General features: G+C 38.1%; 1 protein-coding gene across 3 annotated transcripts in view; it reads right to left on the bottom strand.

The window, feature by feature from the left end:
- The window catches only part of slc4a11 (solute carrier family 4 member 11), a 135798-nt gene extending 111143 nt beyond the window's left edge, over positions 1-24655 (bottom strand). The window contains exon 1 of one of the 3 annotated variants that reach the window (XM_041972222.1): positions 24472-24655. In XM_041972222.1, coding sequence (XP_041828156.1) covers positions 24472-24532 — 61 coding nt within the window. In that variant the 5' untranslated portion in view covers positions 24533-24655. The remainder of the gene's footprint in view (positions 1-24471) is intronic. The other 2 variants (XM_041972224.1, XM_041972226.1) reach the window with 2 other exon arrangements.
- Positions 24656-26935: the final 2280 nt, after the last annotated feature.

Below are 26935 nucleotides of genomic sequence, written 5' to 3'. Positions count from 1 at the left end.
ACTAAGCGGTATAGAAAATAAATGAATGAGGACGAACACTTTAGCTACTACAAGAGGAGACTGTGAGTTCCCCCACAAACGCACCACTTTAGGACAAACTGTGCTGTCAGTGAGAGCTAGTAACACCAGGAACACGATGCCACCTGTAATAAGAGCACACATACACCACTTTTAAATCCCACCTAAAAAACTGAAAATACTAATCAAACCTGCTCTACCAGCTAGACAGATGCTCTGCAACACACGGATACATATATGTAATTAGCTGTGTGCTGTATCTGCCTTGCTTCTGTATTTGAATGTTTCTCCTGTTATATCTTGGGACATGTTTACATATATATATTTATACAGGTACCACACTCCGTTTGTATACTTATCCTGCGTAAATGAATGGTAAGTGGTTGTGTTTTAAGTGATTATGTATTTTTAAACTACACTCCAACATCGTGCACTTGAAATATTCACTTTGACTAGTACATTTTAACCATATGAAGCCATGTGTATGTTATTTAATACATACAATTTAAGACCCTTTGAATCATTTTATGGTAAAAACATGGCCCTGGTGTACACAATCATATACTTGTCTTCTTGCCCCTGGTGGATACAATAATAATACAATAATGCACTACAATAATTTTGACATATCACATGGTAATAAATGGTTAATAGACAAAAAAACATTTATTTTTACATTTGTTAAAGAGCCAAATAAAGACTTTATATTAAAAAATTGACATTTCTCTCCAGTTTTGGGGGGTTTAAAGGGTTAAATTATGCAGTCTATGTAATGTTGACTTCAACCAGTTGCACTTTGCTTTGTCATTACTTTGTTATTACATATGTATTATTTTAGTTGTCTGAGACCTGCTATAGGACAAGAGATAATTAGCTGTTAGTCTATATCCATTCATTTGCAATATCTTCCTTTCAAATAAATAATAATAATCATCATTATTATTACCATCATCATACTAACTGTGATGCCTTCACTTTGATGCCTTCTTAAGTTTGATTCCTCTCTTGTAAGCAGTGAACAACGATGCTGTCAGCCTGTGAAAATGATGTCATTAAGGGATTCGTAGTGTAGCATATTATCGTGTGGCGCTGCTGCAGTGTACATGGTGTCCTTTCATCCTTGTGCCAGGTGTTAGGACGGGGTATAACAATCATTAGAAAGCCAAAGTGCCCTCTGTGCCAGGTTAACACCTTTCATTTGGTAATTTTAAGCCACTGACGTGATTGAAATGCCACATGACTGCCGAAGTAGCTGCTTCTGCAACAGTTTAGGAATAATGGTAATACTGCATAGCAAGTAACGATGCACAAACAGCAACAGCTATTTCCTCAGTGAGTCATCAATCACTGAGGGAATCCCGCTTCCCATTTTGACTGGGAACAACCTTCATTTGCAGCTATGTGTGTGTGTGTGTGTGTGTGTCTACTGTATGCGTGGGCATGTCTGTGTGTGCTTACACTGTTTTGTCTGCATGTGTAGGAGTCTTTTTAGTCTATCTGGCTGTAAGCTTTTCTGTTTGTGTGTGCATGACGAGGTCTGTTTTTTTTTTGTTGTTGTTGTTTTTCCCCCCTTTTCAGTGGAGTCTTTGCTGTTGTGTACGCTGTAGTGTGGCACAGGAAGAGAGAAAGGCACAATAATAATCACAACAATCGGGAATAACGTAGAGTAATGATGAAGGAACCAGAAAGAGGACAAGGAAATGGAGGAAGAGAAAAACAAGAAAGAGGAGATCTGGTTCTGCTTACTACCTGTACTCATCATTGCTGGAGCTATCAGAATATAGCCTGCTGTATCTCCCTCTCTGTAGATATGTGCGTGTGTGTATGTGTATGTGTAGAAACTGTAGAACTGAAAGTATTGCCAAGGGGATGAGGGCATATTTCAGGTCACAAACTAGCTACAGATTTAATTTGAGGAAGAGCAACTTGATTATGTTCTCTCAGGCAAAAACAGCTCAGGGAAATGTAACTGAGATGACACAGGTGAGCACACGCATCGGGAGGGTGGCATATACAGTTCAACATACTGTGCACATGCTGGGTAATTACATTTATCAGAGTACTCTTATATAAAGTCAAAACTAGGAAATGTCTCCTTGCAAATTTGGAAACAGTTTTGCTTTTTTAGTTTTTAATACCAAGTAAGTACAAAAAAATGAAATAAGAAATTTAAAAAGCTGTTTCTAAATACATTACCAAAAAAATACTTCAAATTAAATATAAAGTCAATTAAAATGCCTTCAAGCGACAGTTTTATAAATTATGCATTGGATCCAGTTATATAACTATTTCATGTTTCATGTTCATGCGAGTGTACCAGTATGAAGCTTGAGCATCAGCTCAATTTGAACCTGTTCAGAAAAAAGGCTTTAAAGATCATTTTCTTTGTTCATTATGCAGGATCTTCTGTGTTTTTGGAGACGGGATAGTCCCTGCAAAACTAGTGATTACTGTTTGACCTTCATTGACCTTCTTTCTATATACTTTGGTAAAAGAAAAAAAACAGTATTATTGCTAATTCCCACAATGCTGCATGTAAACAAACCAAACCAACAATTTTTCCCCTACAAAATGGAAGACTTAGAAGCCAAGAAGCAATTATGGACATATTTTTACTTGGTCAATCTTTAAAGTAACATTATTTAAGCCCTATTATTTGCTAATTTATATTATTGGGACTGTGTGCTCTGCTGTCGAGTACAATTTACTTTTACACCAATGTTGTAAACACAAATGCCTTCACCCCACCATAGACAGGACTTTTGGATTTTTGCTGACAAGCTACAGGATTTAGAAAAATTAAAAATGGCCACACAGTCAACCAAACCAGGTAGCATAAATTTACCATTTCATTCACTTTATATTTGACAGAATAACTTCATCCATCATGACAATGCAGATAAACATTACAGAGAACAATAATGAAATAAATAAATACTTTATCAGAAATTTAATTATATGTTGATGTGTGATACAGGACTGTAGAGCATTTAGAGCTCAACAATTTCTATTTTCAGATGCAACTTTAGCTTGAAATAATCTAGACAACAAGATGGTGGTAATAAAATCATTACTCTGGCTAATTCCACTTCCCGACAATGCTAGGGGCAAAAGCTGTGGATTTATAGCTTTGAACTCAGCCCCAGCATCAAGCCATACATTCCAGTGTGTTATGACTCACTCCCAGAGGAAATGACTTCTGTGGTTCACTCTCATTGGATCGTTAAAAAGTGAGTAAGCTTTTCACCGCCTCCCACGGCTCTCCGAATGCTGTGGCTTCCTGCTAGGCCTTGCTTCTGCTGTGTTCTCCACACTACCATGTACAATTTTTCTTTATAGCTTGCTAGCAGCTTATCTGTTCCTAACAGTATATGCAAATCAGAAATGCAACCCTACCACCCAAGAAGTTAGAAGTGGTTTGTACCGACCCTTCTAAATTCAGGTTCAAGACTTAGTGGGGCTCTGCTGATTTGAAGCAGAAACTACCCATTTAACTGCTGGCTGATTTACAGACTTTTAACACCTGAAAAGGCTAGATGTTAGAGGTTTGATGTCTAAAAGGTTAGAAACATTTTCAGTGGATTTCTACTGTTTCCTGTATTCTTTCTGTAATAGACATTTACTGCCCTCGAACACTGCAAAATCTGGTGTCCTAGAGAAACAACTTGCATTTATTGTGCTGGACAAGTAGCACCTAAATTATGTTGAAATTCGCCTAAACTGCCTAACTGGTTCAAGCACTCGTGTTTTCCTTCTCTCTGTCTGCCCTTCAGAGCAACTTTAACCCATATGCTGTTAATTAGAACGAATATTATCATTTTATATCAAAGTAAAACCAAAATCAAAAACCAGAAATTACAAAACTGTGTCTTTGTGCCATTTTGATACTTTTACACAATTTCATACATTTGAATACTTAAATATAAAACTGGTTTTATAAAGTTCAGCAATAAAATGTTTAGCATTTTTTAGAAAGACTAAGAAAGACCACATTCAGAAAGACTCGTTCATTTTAAAGCAGCAAAAAGTGAAATCGTTTCAGGTTCAGCTGCTCGGTCTGCGGCTTTTTTCCGGAGTCAGGAAAAGAGCCAGAGAAGGCTGAAGGTGGAGACAAAACACTGGAGTTGGTATGCTGACAAAATTTAACAGACTTAGCTCCTTTTATTACTTCTTGAAAAATTGTTTTTTACATGTCGCAGTGTTTTGCTGTGGACATAAGTTGTGTGTATTTTCATTAGAGATGTTCCGATACCATTTTTTCCCACCCGATACCGATTCCGATACTTGTGCTGTGGGTATCAGCCGATACCGAGTACCGATTCCACTATGTTGTTAAAAAAATATATTAAACAAAGTCAATTTACTTTTTGAATTTATTTCTAAATAGTACAACATAAAAACTGTTGCAGGACAGCTACTAAATAAATTCTAAGAATAATTATAAAGTAAAAATGAAGCTACTTTTTTAAAATAAAAAGGCATTTAAATAGAACAGTAGCCGATAAAATAAACAGAATTGCGACAGCAGCTTAAATAAATCTAAAAATAATTTAAACATAGTGTATCCACAATATTTTTAAATAAAACAGGAATTTAAATATAAAAAATAAAAAATTAGCAGTGCAACAACTTCAATAAACCTAAATATAATTTAAAAAAAATCAGTGCAGCCATAATATCTTTTAAAATACAACATTTCAACAGAACTGTATAAAAAAAAGTAACTGCAACTTAAATGATCCCTTTAAAAGATTGTTGCTGCACTATGGAGTAAAGATTCAGAAAATACAAACCAAAGGAGTAGCAGCTACACAGTAAATAAAAAATACTTTAACACAAGTTTGCTACACATTGCAGTAGCTCCAAATGTCCGTTGTAAAGCTGACTGCATGTATATCTTTCAGCATACTCGAAATGTGTTCCTTAACTGTCTCGTATAGTTTGGGTAGTGCAGTTTCGGAGATATATTTACGACCTGGCAAGCAGTACCTTGGCTCCAAATGCTCCATTAGGCGACGAAATCCCACATTTTCGACAACAGACAGAGGTTGGTCATCAAGGACAATAAATTCCACAATTTTGTCCGTTATCTGTGTTGCTTTTCGGCTGTCCTTGGAGAATTTTTCTCGTCGCTGGAAGGCAGTTTCCAGAGTTTGCTGCTGCAGCTCATTCTTATTTAGCTCCTTAACTTTAATCATTTCGTCATGCTCTTTAGCGTGACGCGTCTTCAGATGTTTAATCATGTTGCTGGTGTTATAATTACCAGCATTTGTGCCACCTCGCGAAATTTTATTGTTGCATATTTTGCAGGTCGCAGTCTTGCTGGTAGGACAATCCAGCGTAAAATATTGCCACACCGACGACATGATTACTACCTCCGGTTAGCTCCTCTTAACAGGTGTCAGGTGGTCTGTTCTTCTTCGCCCCTCTAAAACAGCAGACTGCAGAGGGCAGCACAGCACAACTGTTTTTAAGAGCAGCAAAGAAGAACTGCGTCAGCGCTCACAGAGTTAATCCGTAAAAAAAAGATTCCTATTAAAATATGGGGTATCGGATCGGTGCCTGAACTCCACTACTCGCCGATACCGATACCAGCATTTTCGGCAGTATCGGAGACATTTCCGATACTGGTATCGGAATCGGAACAACTCTAATTTTCATTCAAGAACACCTATCTATGACTCTATCTGCTTCCTTTACGGACTCTGCAAGCTTCCCTGCCCATCACCAGCTTTAGCTTTGACACCAGCAACATGCAGACACAGGTAAGAAACAATGACTTCACACCAGAAGCATTTAACTCCAAGATCATTTCCTTAATGTATATTTTTCAAACTAGCTGTGGTCAACCAGCTCCTATTTTTGTCTTTCATCTAGACTAGAAAAGAAAAAGAGCCAAACCCCCCAACATCTAAAAGAGACCTTTTAACTGTATTTGCAGAGATGCAGCCAGAAGACGGCCTGAACCGTGGCCAACGTGGCCAGCACTTGCACTTGTTTTGGAATGACTCACATAAAGAGGAGGAAGCTGCCCTGCAAATGGAGGAGACGGAACAGACTGCTGCAACCAAGCACTCTTAGGTGTGCTGGGAGAGCTCATGAAGGCAATGATGGACCAGCTTGTGTGAACCCTTCCCAGTTTAGATTTTGTTTTCCTCTTTTCTTTTGCACATAGGACATAGTTTGGAATTTCCTGCTGATTTTAATAAACAATTTAGTGAATATTATGTGTTTACCTCATTTTACCTTTTGTCTGTTAATCAACTGGTAGACTGTTAAGAGACCGCTACTCTAATATACTACCCTCTGGCCAGGGAAGAAATGAATAATTTAATGTTTTAGAAATTTGGATACACATATGTGGCTAAATCTGGTACACTACAGTAAAAAATATTTTTCTTCTAATGAAAATGCTAACATTACAAAACACAGGATTTTTGCTGTAATGGCAGTGAGATTGAAAAATGTGTTTTTAATGGAAGTCAGTGAAGGCGTCCAGAGGGAGTATCTGACTACAGAAACACTATAAGTAGTTGTTGTATTTGGAGCAAGATACATATAGACATTTGACTGGGAAGGCAATAAGAATGTTCCTGATGTGAGCTAGCTGGGAAGAGGTTCCACACCTGGACAGTCTCGAAACTCAAGCATCATGCAAGTTACCTGGGAGTCCAGAAAACACATTCCAGACCAGCACCTTTCCATCAATAACACCTTGAAAGATTTAAGTGCCCATCTTTACCACTAAAGAAGTCACTCTAATAGTCTTGGTGTTATGATCGGTATGTGAAAGCTATCAACAAGGTGTGGGATACCAAATCTGCTATCAGTGTAGACAGCCATTTCTCTGAACCTCCCTTTGTCAGGAAAACGATTCAGGCACCAAAAAGATTGTTCTGGCACCAACATCTCTGAGCGGTTGAGATGCCGACACCAAAAAGATGTCCAATATTCCTGCACTCTGAGGTGATGGGAAGCTTCCACAGGGCACACATACTCATAAAGTGATGTCTTGCCACTGCATAGCTGGATGCAGTTTGTTAGACAGGAAGGTGAGAGCCATCTGAAGCACACACACATTTTAATACCTGACAGCGACAACTTGCATCCACCACGTTGTAAGTAGCACTTACTATGAACAAAAGTACTAGCACTCGCTACCATTAGCTAGTGCTAGTACGGGTGGCTGAAGCTCAGAAGGAAGAGCAGTCGTATTCCAACCAGAAGGTCGGTGGATCGACTCCCTGACTACATGTCGAAGTGTCCTTGTGAATGACACTTAACCCTCCGTTGCCTCCTGATGTGCCTATCAGGGTATGTGTGTGTGTTTGAATGGGTGAATGTAATATGTAGTGTAAAGCACTGTGGTCAAGCTGGATGGAAAAGTGCTCTATAAGCACAAGTCCATTTACTATTCCATTAGCTTGCCCTCATACATTGTCTTTGTATACAGTCGTGTTTATAGCCTCCATCACGTTGTGTTGGTGCTGCATACAACTGAAATCCCTGGACTTTGGAGCCGCCTTGCTACAAAGATCCCAACCACCCTAGCCCCCAAGTGTAATAAAAACAAACAACCTAAACCGAGTCAAGTAGAGGCAAGAAGATTCTAGTGGAAAAGAGACTTAAGTGACAAACAGCACTGACAAAAAATAGAAAAGAAGCTGTTGGTGTTCTGTGGATTTATTGAGAGCTGATTTGCTGTCTATGGGAAATCACGCTTTAGGTCAAAGAGACAAATGCCCAGCTCATTAGCTAAAGCCTGGTACACACACACAACGATATTTGGGCTGTTTTTGTCTCAATTTTGCCTCTTCCCGACCTAGGACGGCAAACACCCGATCATCGTGAGATTTCCCTGTCCAATCATCATTTGGTCTGTGGTGTGTTGTCCCGATAATCCACTACGAAACGGGTCGTAGCCGACAATCGGGAACATTGAACATGTTTAATATTTCAGTGCGGATTTCTGAAGAACGCCGATGACCCATGCATTGTGGCTGTGTGGATTGTGACGTGGTACAGAATGTAGCCAATCAGAGAGCGAGCTGGCTGGGTAACAAGGAAGTAAATAAAGTCCGTGTTCACGCCGTGTCCAGTCTGTTATTTTTTTCAGTTCTGGCTTTTTCTGTTAATAGTCCCAAGACCACCATCATTCCCTCGTCCTATATATCCTCTTCCATGTTTTTCGATTGTTACTATGTTTCTTCTTCTTCGTGTTTTGCCAGTTGTTGCTATGGTTCTTCTTCTACGTTTTTTGCCGGTTGTTGCTATGGTTCTTCTTCTACGTTTTTTGCCGGTTGTTGCTATGGTTCTTCTTCTACGTTTCAACGTTTGTCTGGTTCGGAGGACTAGATTGTAGATGAGTTACTGGACAGCATCGTCATGTGTGTGTTGTTCCGTGATTACATTTTCAGAGCACACCACACACAGTACGATCAAAACTAATTTTTTTATCTTCACATGTGAGGTCTCAACCAGATAAAAAAATCTCACAAGGTTAAAGAAATCGTTATGTGTGTACCAGGCTTTACAGTGGAGGACAAAAAGAAGGTTGAGGAAAAGTAAAAAAGTGGAAGGGGGGTAAATACATGTGTACATGTGTGGAAAAGTAAAAAAAATGTGGAAATAAAATTAAATAGGTAAATATGAAAATAAAGGTGGCATGGCTCAGTGGGTAGAGTGGTCGTCCTGTAGCCCAAGGGTTACAGGACGTCTTATCCTGATGCGTCGTGGTTGAGTGCCTTGCATGGCAGCTTCCGCCATCAGTGTGTGAATGTGTGCGTGAATGGGTGAACGTGAAAAAAATATTTAAAAAGAAATTAAGGAAAGGGGGCTGCACAGTGGTGTGGTGGTTAGCACCGCAGCATCACAGCAAGAAGGTCGCTGGTTCAAATCTCGGCAGGGGGAGGTTTGAACCTTGAGAGCGGTGGCCTTTCTGTGTGGAGTTTGCATGTTCTCCCCGTGTATGCGTGGGTTCTCTCCGGGTACTCCGGCTTCCTCCCACCATCCAGACATGCATGTTAGGTTAATTGGTTACCCTAAAATTCTCCCTAGTGTGCAAGTGTGAATTTGCGATGGATTGGTAACCTGTCCAGGGTGTACCCTGCCTCTCACCTGTTAATGCTGGGATAGGCTCCAGCTTACCCGCGACCCTTAACCCACTAAGCGGCACAGCGAATGAATGAATGAAAATAAATAAATGAGCATGGAGATAAATATAAATCTTGAAATGAATATAAAGCAAGTAAAAAAATAGATCAACAAATAGATAAATGAATGGATTTTTGATTAAGTTTTGGTCCTCCATAGATTCTCAGACAGAACGCGAGGTAATCAAATTGCATGGCATCACAAAAGAATAATTTCTTAATCTGAAAAGTGAGGAAATATGGCATCTTCATGTCCACTGAATTATTTTAGAGTTCACTGAAAGGTAACTACTGGACGGATTGGTTGAATTTATCCGTCTAGATAACAAGCCTGTTTGTGCCAACAAAATAATGAATTCATTGGGTTTCCTTAAGTGTCACATGCTGAGAAGACAACTTTTCACTCATTCAGATCCTCAAGGTTGGCTGAGCACACACACTTTTAGCACCTTCTTTCTCACAGCACAAGAGCCACCCCATGCAATTGCAATGGTCCAGTCTGTTCGAGAGCACATGGCCATTTCAAACTGAATTTCTTTGTCTAGATCTTCCCAGAGGCTCCCATACTTCAAGAAGCACCCACCTGGTCAAAACCACGTCTTATAAATAATCAATCCCCAAGATGAAAAAGTCAGTGGCTTGGCAAATGTTTGAGTAAAAGCTGGATATTGGAGCTGACTAGTGAACTAAATACAGTGCAGATTTATATATGACAACTAATTTGCAACAAAGATACTGCTATGAGGATGTGTGCTACTCACTAACAGCAATGCAAATGAAGTTATAATCACTGCACTGATTTAGGTTTTCTAAGCAAACAACTTATATATCAGCACAGCTTCAAAAGCATAAATTAGATTATCTAGTGATACAGATGTACATACACACTGCCCTCTGCTGGAAGCTGCAGCAGCTCCAAAAAGGTAAACTACTTAGTTTATCTTAATAAACAATTTTAATTCCATTATTTGCCTCCAGAATTCTTAAGAGAAAACTTAAAAACAGTTTAAAGAAATACATCCAGATTATGTCATTGAGGCTTGTCTGAAATGTGCAGTTCGTAGAGGCAGCTGAAGATAACAGGGGTGCCTTTTGACCCCGGGTTTCCCCCACACGTTTCCCTCTTCAGTGTGATACCCACACACACACACACACACCTCACACTACTACACAGGAAATGTTTGTTGCCTTTACATTTCCAAAAGCCCTCAACAGGAAGCAATGCTGACACAGACACTTTTAAATTTTATCAGCGACATGGCTCATAGTGTCTCCTCTGTCTTTACTGTCTCTTTTTGTTACAAAAAGATGGCAAAAACACTATCAAAATATTTCATTTTCATGGAAATTGCGTTATGAATTTTATATTCATAGTTAAATTGATGCTCAGACATCTACTTTAAAAATACATTAAACCCATTCTGGTTCAACTGTATTAATAATAACGCAGCACCAACATTAGTCAATGTTGAGGTGGCCAATGCGTCACGTTATCCTCAGAAAAAATGACAAATTTATTATGTATAGATTAAGGGTCAGGGTAAATCCAATAAGACTGAATGTCTTACTCATTTTATCTGATGTGTTTAAAGAATTAATTTTGAAATGACTACCCGTGTCCTTTGGAGAAAATTTATAATTTCCTGATGTTCATCATTCAGGATCAAGTCTACAGAAGTGTTTCATTTAACAGCCAGCTCCTACCTTGAGCTATTCATAGCTTTGCAGGAGTGTATGTCACTTATCAAAATAGATTAGGCAGTCACAGTTTGAAGATTTCCTACTCTCTGCTTGTCCAGAACGACTTTTGAAACATGTCACTCTGCAGCAAGCTTTAAAATTCTGTTCACCTACAAAGAGCATTAAACACAGCCATAAACTGCAAAGGGCACCTTGTATTGTGCTCCGAGCAGGAAGACAGTAAAGTCGCAGCTAGTGGACAAACACTGGGTGGGATTTCCTTTCCTCCTCACTGGCTCCTGCCTTACATTGTATACTTTTATAGATGCTGGCCAAGTGCTGCTTGCTAAGAAGAATAATGAAAAGGGTCTGTCATGACACTACACGCGATCACAGCACAAGCTCACACAAAATGTAGACTGTCACAGATGTGAACTCCAACTATGAGCCAACATTATTTATGACTCTATATCACATTTTAATACTGACACTGCAAACTGTTACACATAAAGAGCTCAGTGGTATAATATTTCATAATAACAAAGGCTGAAAACGTTGCACATGACAAGGATAACAGTTTGGGATGTTACAAATAAGGATTTTCGTGGTGCAATTGTCAGAGAAATAATTACAATTATTATCATTATTAATATTATTATTATTATGCATCCATTTTACAAAAATCACTCCTTATTGGTCTTGACTGGTCTTAGTTTTACTCGTTTCTGTCGTTTGATGCCAATAGAACAAAATAAAACAGCCACATTCCTACAAAATCCTCATTGCTCTGTAAACAAATAAATCCCACATATCAAATCTGGATTTCAGAGAGAATACAGAGAAAAAAAGATAGAAAAGGCTAGAGGACCTCTACCTGGACTCAGGAGGATTTTTTTTTCTGTGAACAACAATATAAAAATGTTTTAGAACATCTCTTTTGAATGAGTAGAACATTTTGAAACAGGAAGAACATCTGGCGAACTGTAGATTTCCAGCTGTTCAGAATAGCTGCTGTTTGGGATATTTATAACACTGGAACCATGAAAATAAAAACACAGGATCATATATCCGAAATTACATATGGCTTCTTCTACAGGTCATTGCACAATGATATAAAAAAAAAAACATCAACCTCACAAGGTAATCATGAGACTTTTCTCATCCATTTAACGTGTAGTAAATGAACTTGCGCTGTAATCCCAACCGGAGTCACACACAACTAGACAATTGCAAAGCTTCAAATGCCCTTTAATTCAGAATAAAAACTAAAACCTCTTTAAAATGATCTTGTAAACACCTAATTCCAAATTAAAATGGCCATTCCACATTAAACTTAAAAATCAGAAGTAAGTGGCTGGTTTATTCTGATTTTAAATCCGAATTTAATAACTCCTCGATCATGTAAATATTCATTCTGCTTTAAATTAATTTCTGTCGTTCACACTCGTTCATTGTCCTGTTGCGATGTCGGTACGGTACTCTACCCTGTCTCCTCCTCAGCTGACCACTGTGAAGTAGTATGCTGGTGTCGAGCTGCTGCTTCAAAACTACTATAAAAATCAAAGTAAAAATGGTTCTCAGGGCTCCAGACTGCAACCAAATGGTCGCATTTTGTGACTAATATGTGAGACAGTGTAAGTGAATTTTCATCTACTCGCGCAATGGCGACCAATAAATTTGCGGGTGTTTTTTATAACTGAATTTATTTGGTCGCTAACAAACTTCTGCTCCCCTCCTCAGCCCAGTAGTTCACTGTAATGCGCAAATTAGCTGCTGGTTTGCGACTCAAACTAACTTCAATACGAGAAAAGGAAATGAACACCAATGAAGAAGACGACAGCCAATGTGAGTGTGAGCGAGGACGAACGATCACTGTGATTGGCTTATGTGTGGAAAGAGGCGGGGCTTTGGGGAATTTATTATTCCTCAGTGACGCCAACTTAGCCGCTTTGTCGCTATATATAGCGAGCTTTCAGACCTCTCTAGCGACTTTAAAAAAGCGACCAACAACAAATCTAGCAACTTTTTCTGGTATTATTGGAGACTTTTGGAGACTGACGTGAATGAATGTAGTCTACTCTTCTCAATGAGGAGCGGGTGCTGTGCAGACCCCTTCCCTGTCCAAAAGCACTCATACGAGGCTTGGTCTTCTTGCAGCAGCAGCTGTATTCAGAGCAGACCGTTCTCCTCTGTTTCATGACCAGGCTGAAACTAAAACGTACAAAGCTGCTGCTGGAGGATCCTGCGCTGGCTGACCGTCAGAGTAATGTCTATTAATGAACAGTGTGGACGACAATATTTAAAAAGTTAAAAGTGTTGTGACATGTTCCAGACTCCTAATTAAAAAACAAAATACACTTAAAAAACAGAACAAAAAATAAAGAAAATATTGACAGAATTATTTTATTTTATTTATTTTTGCTGTTTTAAACATGTTTAGGTTGTCTTTTTTTATCAGTTTTTGACTTTCTCAATACATCCCTCTTTATGGCAGCATCCACTACAACTATATGTACTTGACTGATTATGCTAATTAGCAACTTCATTTTGATTTTATTTGATGCAAGGCGATTTCAGTGTGCGCCCCTAAAAATTTAAGTTAGGGGCCACTGTGCTCCTCGTAAAAAAAAGTTCGTCTGGAGCCCTGGTTCTGATTATGTGTTCTTCTTCCATGTGGTAGAATTTGTTTTCTTACTTAAAACAAACTCTCATTCCTGCTTTAAAACTTAAAAACTTACTTAAATGAACGGTTTTATCATAATTTCTAATTATTCAATGGAATAACGTCAGTTCAAAGATATATAATAGTGTCTAAACAATAATGAAAAAATGGATTCCTGACTGTTGAAAAATAGTGACTGAAGTAGTACTGAGTAGTAACAGCAGTTCAATGTTAAATTGGTACAGGTAAAGAAAAAAAAAATCTAAATAATTATGTAGTTACTGGAGTGATAAAGTAATTATGTGGCAGTAGTGACTCATCTAGTTTTATATTAAATCCTGTTGTCTTTATCTTTATGCTTCAGAACCACAAAGTTTTAATCAAGTCTTTATTCATTTAAATCAGACACTGATTTATCTATTCAAGTTGGTGAATAAAGGGCCTCTAAAGGCCACTGATGGAGCTGGAAGTTAACCGACTGTCCAGAGTTCCTGTATCCAAGCCCAGTGATTAAGTTTTGTCCGTAGCTTGATTTGACTGCTGTCTACCACACAGTGGTTAATGAATGACACTTAAACAATTAACACTTTAACAAATTCCCCAAGTAGCCATTAACATCCAATTCAAACTGAGATTGTAAAGATGGTGAGCGTCAAGTACACAGAAAAGCAGCATGACATACTCTGCTGAGACGAAGCGAACTGATGAGTCTGATGAGAACAATTTTTCAATTCAGAAAAATACACCAGCATGAGGGGAAGCCCTACAATAAGCCAACCAAGAGACATGGTGAGACCTGAGCTGCTGTCAAGCAGCATTATGTTTGGGTCATCCTGGGTTATCCTCTAAATGTAAGCCTTAAAAACTGTAGGAATCTTCATAAATACAAAGAATAAAGGAGTTACTGGTGAATTATTTTAACATCACCTATACGCCGGTAATCAGCTTCTCTTGCCGAGATAGGACTACATCATTCACATTTTTAAAATAGTATAAATGAGGATATGTGTGTGAATGGTTGTTTGTCCCTATCTGTGTTGGCCCTGCGATGGATTGGTGACCTGTCCAGGGTGTACCCTGCCTCTCACCTGTTAAGTTGCTGGGATAGGCTCTTGCTTACCTGCAAAGGATGATGCCCCAAGAACTACATGTCAGACCCCTCAGGCCTCAGTAAAAACACTGCACAAGCACACTGCTTAGAAAAACACTGCACAAGCATGGCTTATTTGGAAGGGTAGGCAGGTAAAAACTTCTTTTCTCCAGTAAAAAAACAGACTTGCTCAGCTTTGGTTTGCAAAGTCTCAATAAACCAGAAGACTTCTGAAACAATGTCCTTTAAACAGATGAAACAGTACTACACAAAACCACATTTAGAGAAAAACCAAACACACCATACCAGCACAAACACTTCTTACCACTTGCCAAGCACAGTGGTGGAGGAGTGATGAAATGTGCTCGTTTTGCAGTCAGAATCGACCGTGAACTCCTCTGTGAGGAATGTCTTGGGATCCCTCTGTTGAACCTGGAAAATGTGGCCAGGGAGAAGAAAGTCTGTTCGTCCCAGCTTAGGCAGCTGCCCCTGAGACCTGATCCCAGATAAGAGGCCAGAAAATGGATGGATGGATAATTTATTATCATGGCAGTCATCAAGCTCTTCATCTCTGCTCTCAATCTGTCATCAATGGCACCACAGAGGTCTTCCCTGATGTACTGGAGTTTGAACCTTGGGTCCAGGGTTGAAGGTATGTCAAGGAGCTCTTGAGGTGGTGAATCACTGTATTTGTCATTGAGATAACCAATTATTTTTACTTTAATGCTTTTAGCAAGGGCTGTGTCTTCCTTCTGAACCTCCAATGGGGAGTTGGTGAAAGGATGAAGATTTGTTATACAAAATAACAAATAAAATACATACTTAAATATTTCTGCATCTGTAAAGTCAACAAGAGGGCGAAGGCTCCATTCAGTCTGCAGCCAAAAGTGACTAATCTGACATTTTTCAACATTTCCTAGATTATGTGCTGCACATATTGTTTGTCAGGTAACAGCTTCTGTAGTGTGTCATTCCAGCAAGGGGTGGTCTGGTGTGCTACTTGTTAGTTAGCTTTAGATGATAGCTTAATATTTCTGCATGGAGGAGGAAAAACAAATACAACTAGCCCTGCCTTTACTGAAGGCAAATGTTTGGGCCCACTTGGGATTTTACTATTTCCCAAGTAAGAAGGAGCTTGTCATGACATCTTCAGTGTGCAAAATGAAATACAAGTACTTCAGGAACGCTTCAAATGTCCGAACCCACATCTTACGCCATCACCTAAAAGAAGTAGCGGCTGCTACCAACTCCTGACAAAAGCACACTCCATCACTTCACCGAACTTCCAGCCAAGCCTGAACGGGCGAAACCAATGAGTAAATCTATCACCTGTTTCATTTTGAAAGATTTTCGTCCCTACAGCGTTGTGGAGAATGAAGGCTTTAGATTCATGGTGCATATGACTAAGCCTAAGTATGTCATACTGTTGCGTCATTTTTTTCCTCAGAGAGAGCATCACATATCACAACTTTAAGATGAGACAAAGTTAAAGTTGAGGAAGCCTTGGCCAAAGCCCAGGAGAGTAACCTCAGAAACTTGAAGAGAATTTGACTGCTTTAGTTTCAAAGCTACGGTTAAGTGACAAACAAATGTTAAAGTTTGCAAGGTAAGCAAAAGTATATGCTACCAAAGACTGCCTCTGTGTGTTTACAATTTTAGAATCACTGAACTTTTTAAATCTGCATTTTCTTGAACAAAACCAGTTTTCTTTAAATAATTTCTCAGAGCTCTTTCCAGCTAAAAGATGAATGTATAGGGCTGCATGATTCAGGAAAAAATCTGAATCACGATTTTTTTTGCTCAGAATTGAGATCACGATTCTCTGGCACGATTTTTTCACAAAATGTTTGTTGCACTAAACTTTAACAAAAAAATAAATTAATAAAAAAAACTAGTGAGGTCCGGACTGGTTCAATGTTTATTAAAAAACTTTTTAAAATGACCTTATTGCACACATTGAACCTGGAACTAACAGAGCCAATTAGTTCTTGCCTATTAAACAACATCAATCATTAAATAAAAAAACAGCAATGAATGTCACTTTTCTACAGGTATATACTACATATATGTAATACACACACATCTTATATGTATATATTTATATAGCAAGATGAAATTCCTTTTTGTTACAAGTAAACACAAGTTGCACATTTGTAGTGACTATATTGTGCTACTGCTGTAGTGAAGGGGAACCAAAGTGATACAGCTGAGACTGGCAAATTAATACCAGCTGTTTGAGCAGAAGAAATGTTGCCGTCCTCTGATGTGACTGGGTGCACGCCAAAAATATGGCCAAATTATTTTAACATTAGTTTTTTGTAGATATTACTTTTTAGTGATTGTTTGGATTAAGTGTAAGATGTTGTGTTTATTTACTGGAGGTTGTATTTAAGGCCCGACCGATTTATCAGCTGGCCGATTAAATCGGCTGATATTAGCCCTTTTCAAAATGGCCAATATCGGCTGTTGTTTTGTCGATTAAATGCCGATTTATTCTTAATTTCTTATAAAACAGTAAATGCTGTTAAGTGTCGGAGTCGTGCAGGATGATGTCCCTGCTGCGTTTGTCCACTTGATGGAGCTCTGACTCCATTCAATCCCACAGTCACCCCCATGTCTTTTCAACGTTACGTTACAGCAGTTGGCTGACTGGAGCCAACAGGTAAGTTTATAATCATGTTGTGAAATTAATGACTCACCATGTTTCCAGTTTTAGTTTCACTGTTTGAAGTGTGCAATGACGAGTGACATGTGCTTTGTTGTCGGTCAGCTTTTTATTTATGCTGGATTGCTAAAGTTGTGCTAAATTAGCTTAAGGTGCTCCCCAGTCTATGTTAGCAATAACATCGCTGTGGTTATCCCAACCTAGCATAGCATTAGCTAAGTAGCCTGTAACTGCAGAAATAACCTAAGCTTAAAAAATATCTGAGAGTACAGAACGACTGTTCATCACTCCGTCAGCTGTAGGTTGAGGCGTATTTTAGGAAGAGAGATGCAGAGGGGAGGTTTATTCACTGCAACACCAAAAACTTGACATTAATAATATTACAGTCTTTCCTCAACCAATGTCATGATGTCATGTCTCCCTTAATTTTACTTTGTCAGGAAACACTAACAGGCTGTAACAGCGACTCACGTTATGTTCCAATTAGTGTCAGACTGTTTGTGAGCATTATATATAAAATACAACTCATTTGAGAAAAGCATATCCGTTTTTTGTTTTGGTTCATATATGATATATGCCATTATATATTTCATGGCAAAAAAAGTATTGGAGTAAAGAAAATGTAATTTAACATTAAAGGACATCAACTTCACTCATGTTGGTTATATAAGGCATACACCCGTGGCCTAAATCTAAAGATAAAACTAATCAGTACAACTGATAGCATTTACTGGTTTACAACTTTTTAAACAAGTTTTTCTACCTGTACTTGAACCTACTTCTAATTTACATCAGCAAGAAGTACAAAACAAGATGTATTTAATTAATTCATCATTTATTTATACAGTTTGCTTATAGATTGACTTTTTTAAGGTTATATAATTTCCCAGTTATTTAATGTTTTGTTGCATGTTTTTGGAAATTCTTCTGTTGTAAAGTTAAACATATACTAAAGGACAAAATATTGTGAAACAGTAAAACATTCTGCCTGTAATGAAGTTAATGTATTCAATATATTTTTCTGCCAATATTTTTTCTGCCAAACATCGGAATCGGTATCGGCCTCAAAAAATCCATATCGGTCGGCCCTAGTTGTATTTATCCATTTTGAAAAACCTGGTAATAAATCATGAAAATAGAAGCCTTAGAAATGTCATTGTCATTACATGACTGCTGCACAATATGCTGATTCAACTCAGTTACAGTCAAAATGGTTTATCAATGGTTCATACTATAAGATGTTTGCTACATTGACTTTTTATTGCATTAAATGTTAAAAGGATGTAATTTATTGGATCTAGATATGCAGTTAAAGTCAGAAGGGCTTGGGAACAGGAGCTGGGCACAACTTTTTTAGATCAACAATGGGAGAAGGCCGTATCTGGTATTTGTTCCAGCACAACTTGTGCCAGATTACAACATTTTCCAGTTTAAAGTATTGTCTATGGTTCAATATTCCAAGTATCATCTACATCAAATTTATCCACATCTAAAGGACCAATGCGTGAGATGTCAAGCGACCCCGTGTGACCTGAGCCACATGTCATCCCGCTGTCCAAGACTCCAGAACTTCTGGAATCTTTCATTTCTCTGTGGTTTCGAGATGTTATGTCTTTCCTTAGGTTGGAAAAGATAGGTCTCACAACCAGGGGCAATGAGGAAAAATTTGATCAGAAATGGCTTTCTTTTCTGGAATATTTTAAGTCACTAAAAACATTGCCATTCGATTCATCCCCTTCCTCCCGCCTGTTTTTTTTTTTTAATTTAAGTGAGTGTGTGTGGGTCTATGTGTCTTTTAATATCACTTTTTGTCATAAAAAGAAAATAAGGCCATTGTTATTCTTTGTAAAATTTAGTTTGCATCTGTTTTACTGTTAAAAAATAATTACAAAAAATGGGATGGGATAAATTATGTTTGTAAATAAATGCATTTCCTCAATAAAAAAAAGATGTAATTTATTAAACACCTTGTTTTGGTTTAGTCTTGGAATCCTAACATTTCACTAACATGTTTCATTTAGCTGAACACTGGCTTTTGGGTAAAAATCTAATAACATGGCTGGAATTTCCATCTAACAGCATATGGATGGTTTAGTTTGATCCAAGTCTGAGGCATCTCAGGACTCCAGACTAATGTTTAGCACTGGTTGCAATGGTAGGCCTAACTTTTAAATTTTGGTGCACCAGCAAAAAATGTAGGTGCACCCCAATTTTTATAGCAGCTCACTTTAATACATTTTAATGATTGTGTTTTGATCATTACATACAGAAACTGTTGGTTATTTTAATTATTGTGAACAATAATAAAGTTTAGAAAAATATTTGTCTCTATTTGAAGCATACATGTTAACATTTTTAAAATAAACTTCAAGTTGTAGCTTCACTGAACTAAATTAAAGTAAACATTTCAAACTTTGAAATGTCATTTGAGGCTGTGCTGCCTCCGGCAAATTTCCCTCCTCTGGATTCACGTTTTATCTTTTTCATAATTATCTACTTGGACTTGTGGAAGGCGTCTCCTCTTTGGTGTTATTAAATATCATGTTTTTGGCTCCTCAAACAGAAACATCCAAGGATTTTGTTAAGCTGTGTTTTGTTTTAAATACACAGCAGCCTCTTATAGTACAGTGTTTCTCCTACCATTATATTATTTTATGACCTGTTAGCCAGTCTAATGAACTATGAGACTTGACTGGGTCAGTGCAGGTGACGACGTGCAAACGGAAGCTGCAGCAGTCAAAACACATTCAACTCATCCAGCTTTTCTGCTTCATGTTGATCAGTCATGGTGAAAAACTATTAAATTAGTGAAGATAAAAGATAACAACATATGACCAAATTCCACCCCTTTTCTTAGCTTTTTATCATGGCGTTATTCTCTGAGCTCGGTTAAGGAGGGAATAGTTAGTCCAGGGTTTCCCACACATAGATCAATGTGTGGTGCAACACCACAGAATCAATTCAAGTGCCACAGATTTAACCCTCCTCCTTGATGCTGCCTCAAGCAAAATAACTGGATATTTTAAGAAACATCTTTATTAGCTTTATTGGGGACTCACAACCACTCAGTGTACTCGTGCATCACTGATACATGCACACACACACACACTGACAGCTGATTCACCTGCTCCTCCTCCCCATGCACAATGCATGAGGCCTATCAAAAGAAAGCCCGAAGCAGCGGGATATTTGGCACTGAGAAGACATCTGTAGTTTACCAAGAGTAAGTATGATATACTGTGCTCAAACACACCTGCCCAAAAATGACTATAACTCAGAAAAGGTTTAAGGTTCACTGAATCTTTATTATCCCATGAGGGTAATTTACTATGCAGCAAGCAGTAAAACCAATCAGTCGGTGCACAATAAACATCTAAAAAGATAATGATATAAAGATAAATAGAGACAGATAAACAGAAAATAGAGCTACTTGCTCAACTTGTTCAACAGGGCAATGACTGCAGGGATAAAGGAATATTTAAGTCTGTTAGTCCTGCATTTTGGCAGGATGTACCACTGCCTTAATGGAATGTTAAGTCTAATGAACTAAACGTTATTATTATTGGACATCCCGTATTTAAGTCTGCATATAACATTGGTAACGCAGCAAACAATGCGATTAAAATATATTGTGGTTATACCTGAGATAGGCTACGGTAGGCTATATGCTCATACAGGGGTGTGGGAAATGTGGGTATTTTGACACACTTTTCATAGTGAGAGGGTCCAACACTTTTTCTGAAATTTCTGAAATACCATAACAATACAGTGTTTCCCCAGATTCACAGTCATAAATGCTGTGATGAAAACAAATACTGAAGACAGAAAAAAATGTTAAACTTGAAATGTCCTGATGAAACGGTTTCATTTAGTAGAGTCGCTCTAAGTTCAGAAATCAGATAACATGTTGACGTTAATAAAACCTACAGAGAATATTGGATCCACTTACAGCTGTATTATGACTCCTAGACTGACGTAGATTCGCTATCGCCATGACGCTATTGGTGTAACACCGGAGCAGGAGAAATACTCCATCTGCTCCTCACTGGAACAAGATGTTTCCATCTTCCCCTGCCTGAGAGAATTTAGAAAACTCATATTTTTGTCTGATTTTGAGCTGGTTGACGTGTTTTCCAACGCGTGTCCTCTGATGGAAACCTGTGTGCGCACACGTGTCTGTGTGTGTGTGCTCACTGCAGTGGACCAAGAGCAGCTATGACATGCCATCACCAAATCAGATAGATAGCATCAGACTGTTTACTTTTTGATAAAAGGACGAAGTGTAAACCTGTTCTAGAAGGAACTTAAATGACTTTAAGTGACCATGTCAGATTTTATTTTCAAAGTACATACATGTGTGATGACATCACTTCCTATTGTGGTACGTGGCAGCACACGCGGTCTTAGCGTTAGCTGCTAATATGAGAGCCTGCGGTCTTAGCGTTAGCTGCTAATATGAGAGCCTGCGGTCTTAACTTTAGCTGCTAATATGAGAGCCTGCGGTCTTAGCGTTAGCTGCTAATATGAGAGCCTGCGGTCTTAACTTTAGCTGCTAATATGAGAGCCTGCGGTCTTAGCGTTAACTGCTAATATGAGAGCCTGCGGTCTTAACTTTAGCTGCTAATATGAGAGCCTGCGGTCTTAGCGTTAGCTGCTAATATGAGAGCCTGCGGTCTTAACTTTAGCTGCTAATATGAGAGCCTGCGGTCTTAGCGTTAGCTGCTAATATGAGAGCCTGCGGTCTTAGCGTTAGCTGCTAATATGAGAGCCTGCGGTCTTAGCGTTAGCTGCTAATATGAGAGCCTGCGGTCTTAGCGTTAGCTGCTAATATGAGAGCCTGCGGTCTTAGCGTTAGCTGCTAATATGAGAGCCTGCGGTCTTAGCGTTAGCTGCTAATATGAGAACCTGCTGTCTTAGCGTTAGCTGCTAATATGAGAGCCTGCGGTCTTAGCGTTAGCTGCTAATATGAGAGCCTGCGGTCTTAGCGTTAGCTGCTAATATGAGAGCCTGCGGTCTTAACGTTAGCTGCTAATATGAGAGCCTGCGGTCTTAACGTTAGCTGCTAATATGAGAGCCTGCGGTCTTAACGTTAGCTGCTAATATGAGAGCCTGCGGTCTTAACGTTAGCTGCTAATATGAGAGCCTGCAGTCTTAACGTTAGCTGCTAATATGAGAGCCTGCAGTCTTAACGTTAGCTGCTAATATGAGAGCCTGCGGTATTAGCGTTAACTGCTAATATGAGAACCTGCATTATTAGCATTAGACACCTTCCCTAAACTGCATTAAGTCTTATTTCAGACAGCATACAAAAATAAAGACAATCACAAACCTTAAGAAACATGCAAAGGATGAATGCAGCCAATATCAAATTAGTAATGATTAATGAACAATTCCCCTTGTAGATGATTTGTAATTTTGCATCTGCAGATGGTAGGGAAAATAAGAGCTGCAATAAACACTGCATTTCCTAGTCTAAGTCTTTATAAATGTATCTCTGCACACAAAAATTCATATCAGGTATGAAAGAAAAAAGGTAATATTCTAGAAGAAAATATTTTGAAATTTTGAGATCTGCTGCATCCTGTGCCGAGTATCAGCCATCATTAAATGTCAACCATGAAATGCCCCTGTGGTTTGAACCCTAGACTTTTTTTTCTTAATGTGAGCTGCACAGTACTAACAGGGTCATGGGTGTATTCTCCTGAGTGGGTCAACATGTACAGCATGGCGTTAACAGCGTCAGAGATAGAGGCTCAAATCCCAGTGGAAAAAAAACAACATGTATGCACTCTCAACTCCAGGAGGAGCTCAGGATGAGAGTGCCAGCCAAATGGCATATAAAAAAAGTGGTAATCCTTCAAAGGCAGACAGTTACACAATATACATTGGATGATGTGGAAAAAAAGAGCTTTCTGGGGGAGAAATTCAAGGTCAAAAGAACAGTCAGATTTTTCAAACAAGGTTCTGAACTTGGAGCGCTCAAAACTACAAAGCTTCTGTTCAGCCATGGCAGATGGAAATTAAATGACGAAGCAGAGGAAGGCTTGAAAGGCTAATCATGTGTTTCTCTGTGAATTTTCAATTGCAAGCACTACTTAGTAATAACTAATAATAGGAACAATTGCAAGTCTACAGTATGGAAGAAACTGTTTTTCCCACAAATAAGCCTACAACAAAGTTTATTTTGTGTTTTTTTTTTCAGGCTACTTTTTCCATATTTTTGCAGATACTCAAACAACACATCATTTTACCTCAGATTATTTACACATTTGTAGTTTAGAAATTTAAAGTTAAGTTACATTCTCTGTTATAAGCTTTAAGTTTTCTTCTACATTGTCATCTGCATCCTTCTCTGTGTCCCTTACCGTTGCACTTGCTTAAAATGCTGATGATTTAGCAGGTAAACTATATTCTGCCTCTTCACATAACTGAAGATGCTTTAAATGGAAAAGTTTTAAATGTTTACCAGGATCGGTGCCATATTTCACTGTTTGTTTGAGTTAAAGCTGTTTGTTTACACGTGTTTTGGCACTTTTCTTGTCTGTTCAGCATTTTTTCTACCCTGTTATGAGTGCTGCTGGAAATCTCCTGACACAACGTGTCAGATGAACACTTGTGAGGAAGCCAGTGAGTTGCTCTTTAGACACATGTGAATTTGCTGGAGGGTATCCAGGGATTTTTCCCTGCTGTCATCAACAAAGAGCACATTATTTTGCTTATTATATCAGATAAATGTGATCACATTTGTCATAAAACTATTTTAATATGTGTTCTTCCTGCTGTGTTTAAAGTAAGAAACACTTCTTTGTAACAATGTGACTTGTGAAAATGAAGTATTGTTTCTTCACTATATATTTTTCCTCTTTGAACTAATCACAGTCAGTTTGTGTCGTTTAATTAAAAAACTACTTTCCCATCTCAACCGGTCACTCACATCTGCTCCCATTCATGATGTAATTAAACTAGCTCACATGACAGGTTACTTTAACTTACCTTTCATCATGCATGCCAAAAAACTAATAGTTTACAGTACAGGACAGATGCTATTTAAGACATTTCAAACGTAGTTTAAGGAGGGAAACAAACTACAACATCGTTTCTCACTGCCACTAAGCATCACAGCGAACATGGCAGCTGCCCAGCCGAAAAAAAAAATGAATCCGTTAGCGTGTAGCTCAGAAAATTTAAAGATGGGGTGTCTTACCTTTAGTAAAGCGATTTACTGACACTCCTCTCACCTCTCCAGCGTCCTTTGCCGTCTTCATGATGCTCCCGTCGTCCAGAAAACGTCGGAAATGTCTTCACTTTTCCGCCTGAAGCCTGACTTAAGTTCCGCGACTACATTTAGGAAAAGTAACGGGAGTGACATCAAAGTAATCAATGGTCATCACCAGGTGTTGATCACAGCACGCGCCTGCAGAGTGCCTGAGATACGGCCACGCCCACCGCGCGCCTCTACAAGTATCCAATGTGGCCACAAGCTGCTGGGCAGCCACACTGAAAAAGTCACAAGAGAAAAAGATAAAAAAAAAGATAAAGAATATTTATATATATGTGTGTGTGTGTGTATATATATATATATATATATAAATTGAATTTCCCTTTGGGATTAATAAAGTATTTTTCATTCATTTCATTCATTCATTCATATATATATATATTTATAGATAGATAGATAGATATATTCTTTATCTTTACATATATATATATATATATATATATATATATATATATATATATATATATATATATATATATATATATATATATATATATATATATATATTTATAGATAGATAGATAGATATATTCTTTATCTATATATATATATATATATATATATATTCTGTCAGGAACCCTTAACCTAAATAAATAAATACATAAATGAAAAGTCCTATGACAGATCAGCTGAGTTATACCAGCCTTCTGGATCAGTTTGTTCAAATTTTGAGGCTGTTGCCCTCTCCACAACAGACTTATATACAATATTTATATAGAGAATATCAAGCTACCCATTAGTAACAAACAAAATAATGTTCTTCGTAAGCTTTTTAATCTTATTTATAATGTACTGACTTATATTTTGATTCTTAAACCCAAGCTGCAAACAAACAGGTTTATCAGTTTAAATCAAATAAGCGTGAGATTGTCCTAATGATTTTCAACATTTCATGATAGATGTATATCCTTTTCATCTTCAAAATAAATCTACAGAAGGCAGCATAAAAACCATAAGAACCTACTTTACATTGCAAAAATACTATTATATGTCATAAACTGTTACACAGAGCAGGCAGAAAATTGCTGTCACTTTATAGAATTATTACAACAGGTCATATTTATTAAAATAGCTCAAAATGCTCTACAATAAAGCTTAACTAAAATGTACAATAAAAATTACAATGCATAAGCAGCCCATTAAAAGAATCATTTTCAGAAAGCAGCTGTCCAGATTCTGATGGTTTTATACTGCCATCTCGAGCAGTTACAGTCAGTAAGAACTGCAACTAGATGAGAGCTTAACTGATTCATCCAAAGAGTCAAAAAAGGACAAAAAAACAAAACAAAACAAAACAAACAAACAAACAAAAAAAAAAAAAAAACCCAGAATACCAACTGTCAAGCATGGCAGTGGAGGGATAATGATTTGGGTTTATTTAAATGATATTATGGTTAAAAAAAAGTAGAATGAAAATAAACAAATAAAAAGAAACTCAATAGAAACCAATAAAACTAAACTCTGACAAGAGCTCCAAACTGATTAAACTGACTGAAGCTGAGTCAGATGAGTGTCAGGGATTTCCTCCTCCTGCAGTCCCCTGATCATCCACACCTGGTCCTGATCGGCTAATCACCATCAGGACCTATTAGGTACACCTGTTCCCCAGGCAATATAACCAGCCTGCCTGTCCTCAGTCAGTGTGGAACCTTAACCAACGCACACTAAGGACTCACACCTTCTCTGCTCCTGGTTCCTTGTTCTCCCACCGACTCCAACAGGTCTGTCTTTGTAAGACCATTAATTATTTATGTTGTACAATAAAGAGGGGTTTATCTGCCTGCGTCTCAGAAGAGTCTTGCGTCACAATGAGCTGAGACAAGCAACACAAAGTTATCTGGCCTTGACCAAAGGAAAACTGGAGTAGAAATGCTGAAGGACAATTAATAAAGGAAAATTAGTGTGACGAGGAGCAGGAAATAAAAGCTAACTGGGACTGTGCCGAACCTGAAACCAAAAACCAAACAAGAACTAATCCAAAATCAGAACTAAAACCCAAATATCATGACGTTAGCAGGATGATTCCAAGCACAGCAGCCAATTATACAACAGAAAAAGAAAAGAAGCCCCATCCAAGTTCAGACCTCAACCTGACAACGGCCACGAATACATGAGTTTTAATTCCCCTTTAATTCAGAATAAAAATTTAAATGACCTTGTAAACACCTAATTCCAAATTAAAAAGCCATTCCGAATTAAACTTAAAGCCAAAGTAAGTGGCTGGTTTGTTCCGATTTAAAATCTGAATTGAATAATTCCTCGATCATGTATACGTTCATTCCGCTTTAAATTAACTCTGGTCGTACTGAGGATGCTCGTTCCCTTGTCCTGTTGTGATGATGAAACAGTACTCTTCGTCCCGTCTCCTCCTCAGCCAACCAAAGTAAAG

The sequence above is a fragment of the Melanotaenia boesemani genome, chromosome 20 (genome assembly GCF_017639745.1).
Source record: "Melanotaenia boesemani isolate fMelBoe1 chromosome 20, fMelBoe1.pri, whole genome shotgun sequence".
Classification (NCBI taxonomy): domain Eukaryota; kingdom Metazoa; phylum Chordata; class Actinopteri; order Atheriniformes; family Melanotaeniidae; genus Melanotaenia; species Melanotaenia boesemani.
This window is presented reverse-complemented; position numbering and strand designations above follow the sequence as displayed.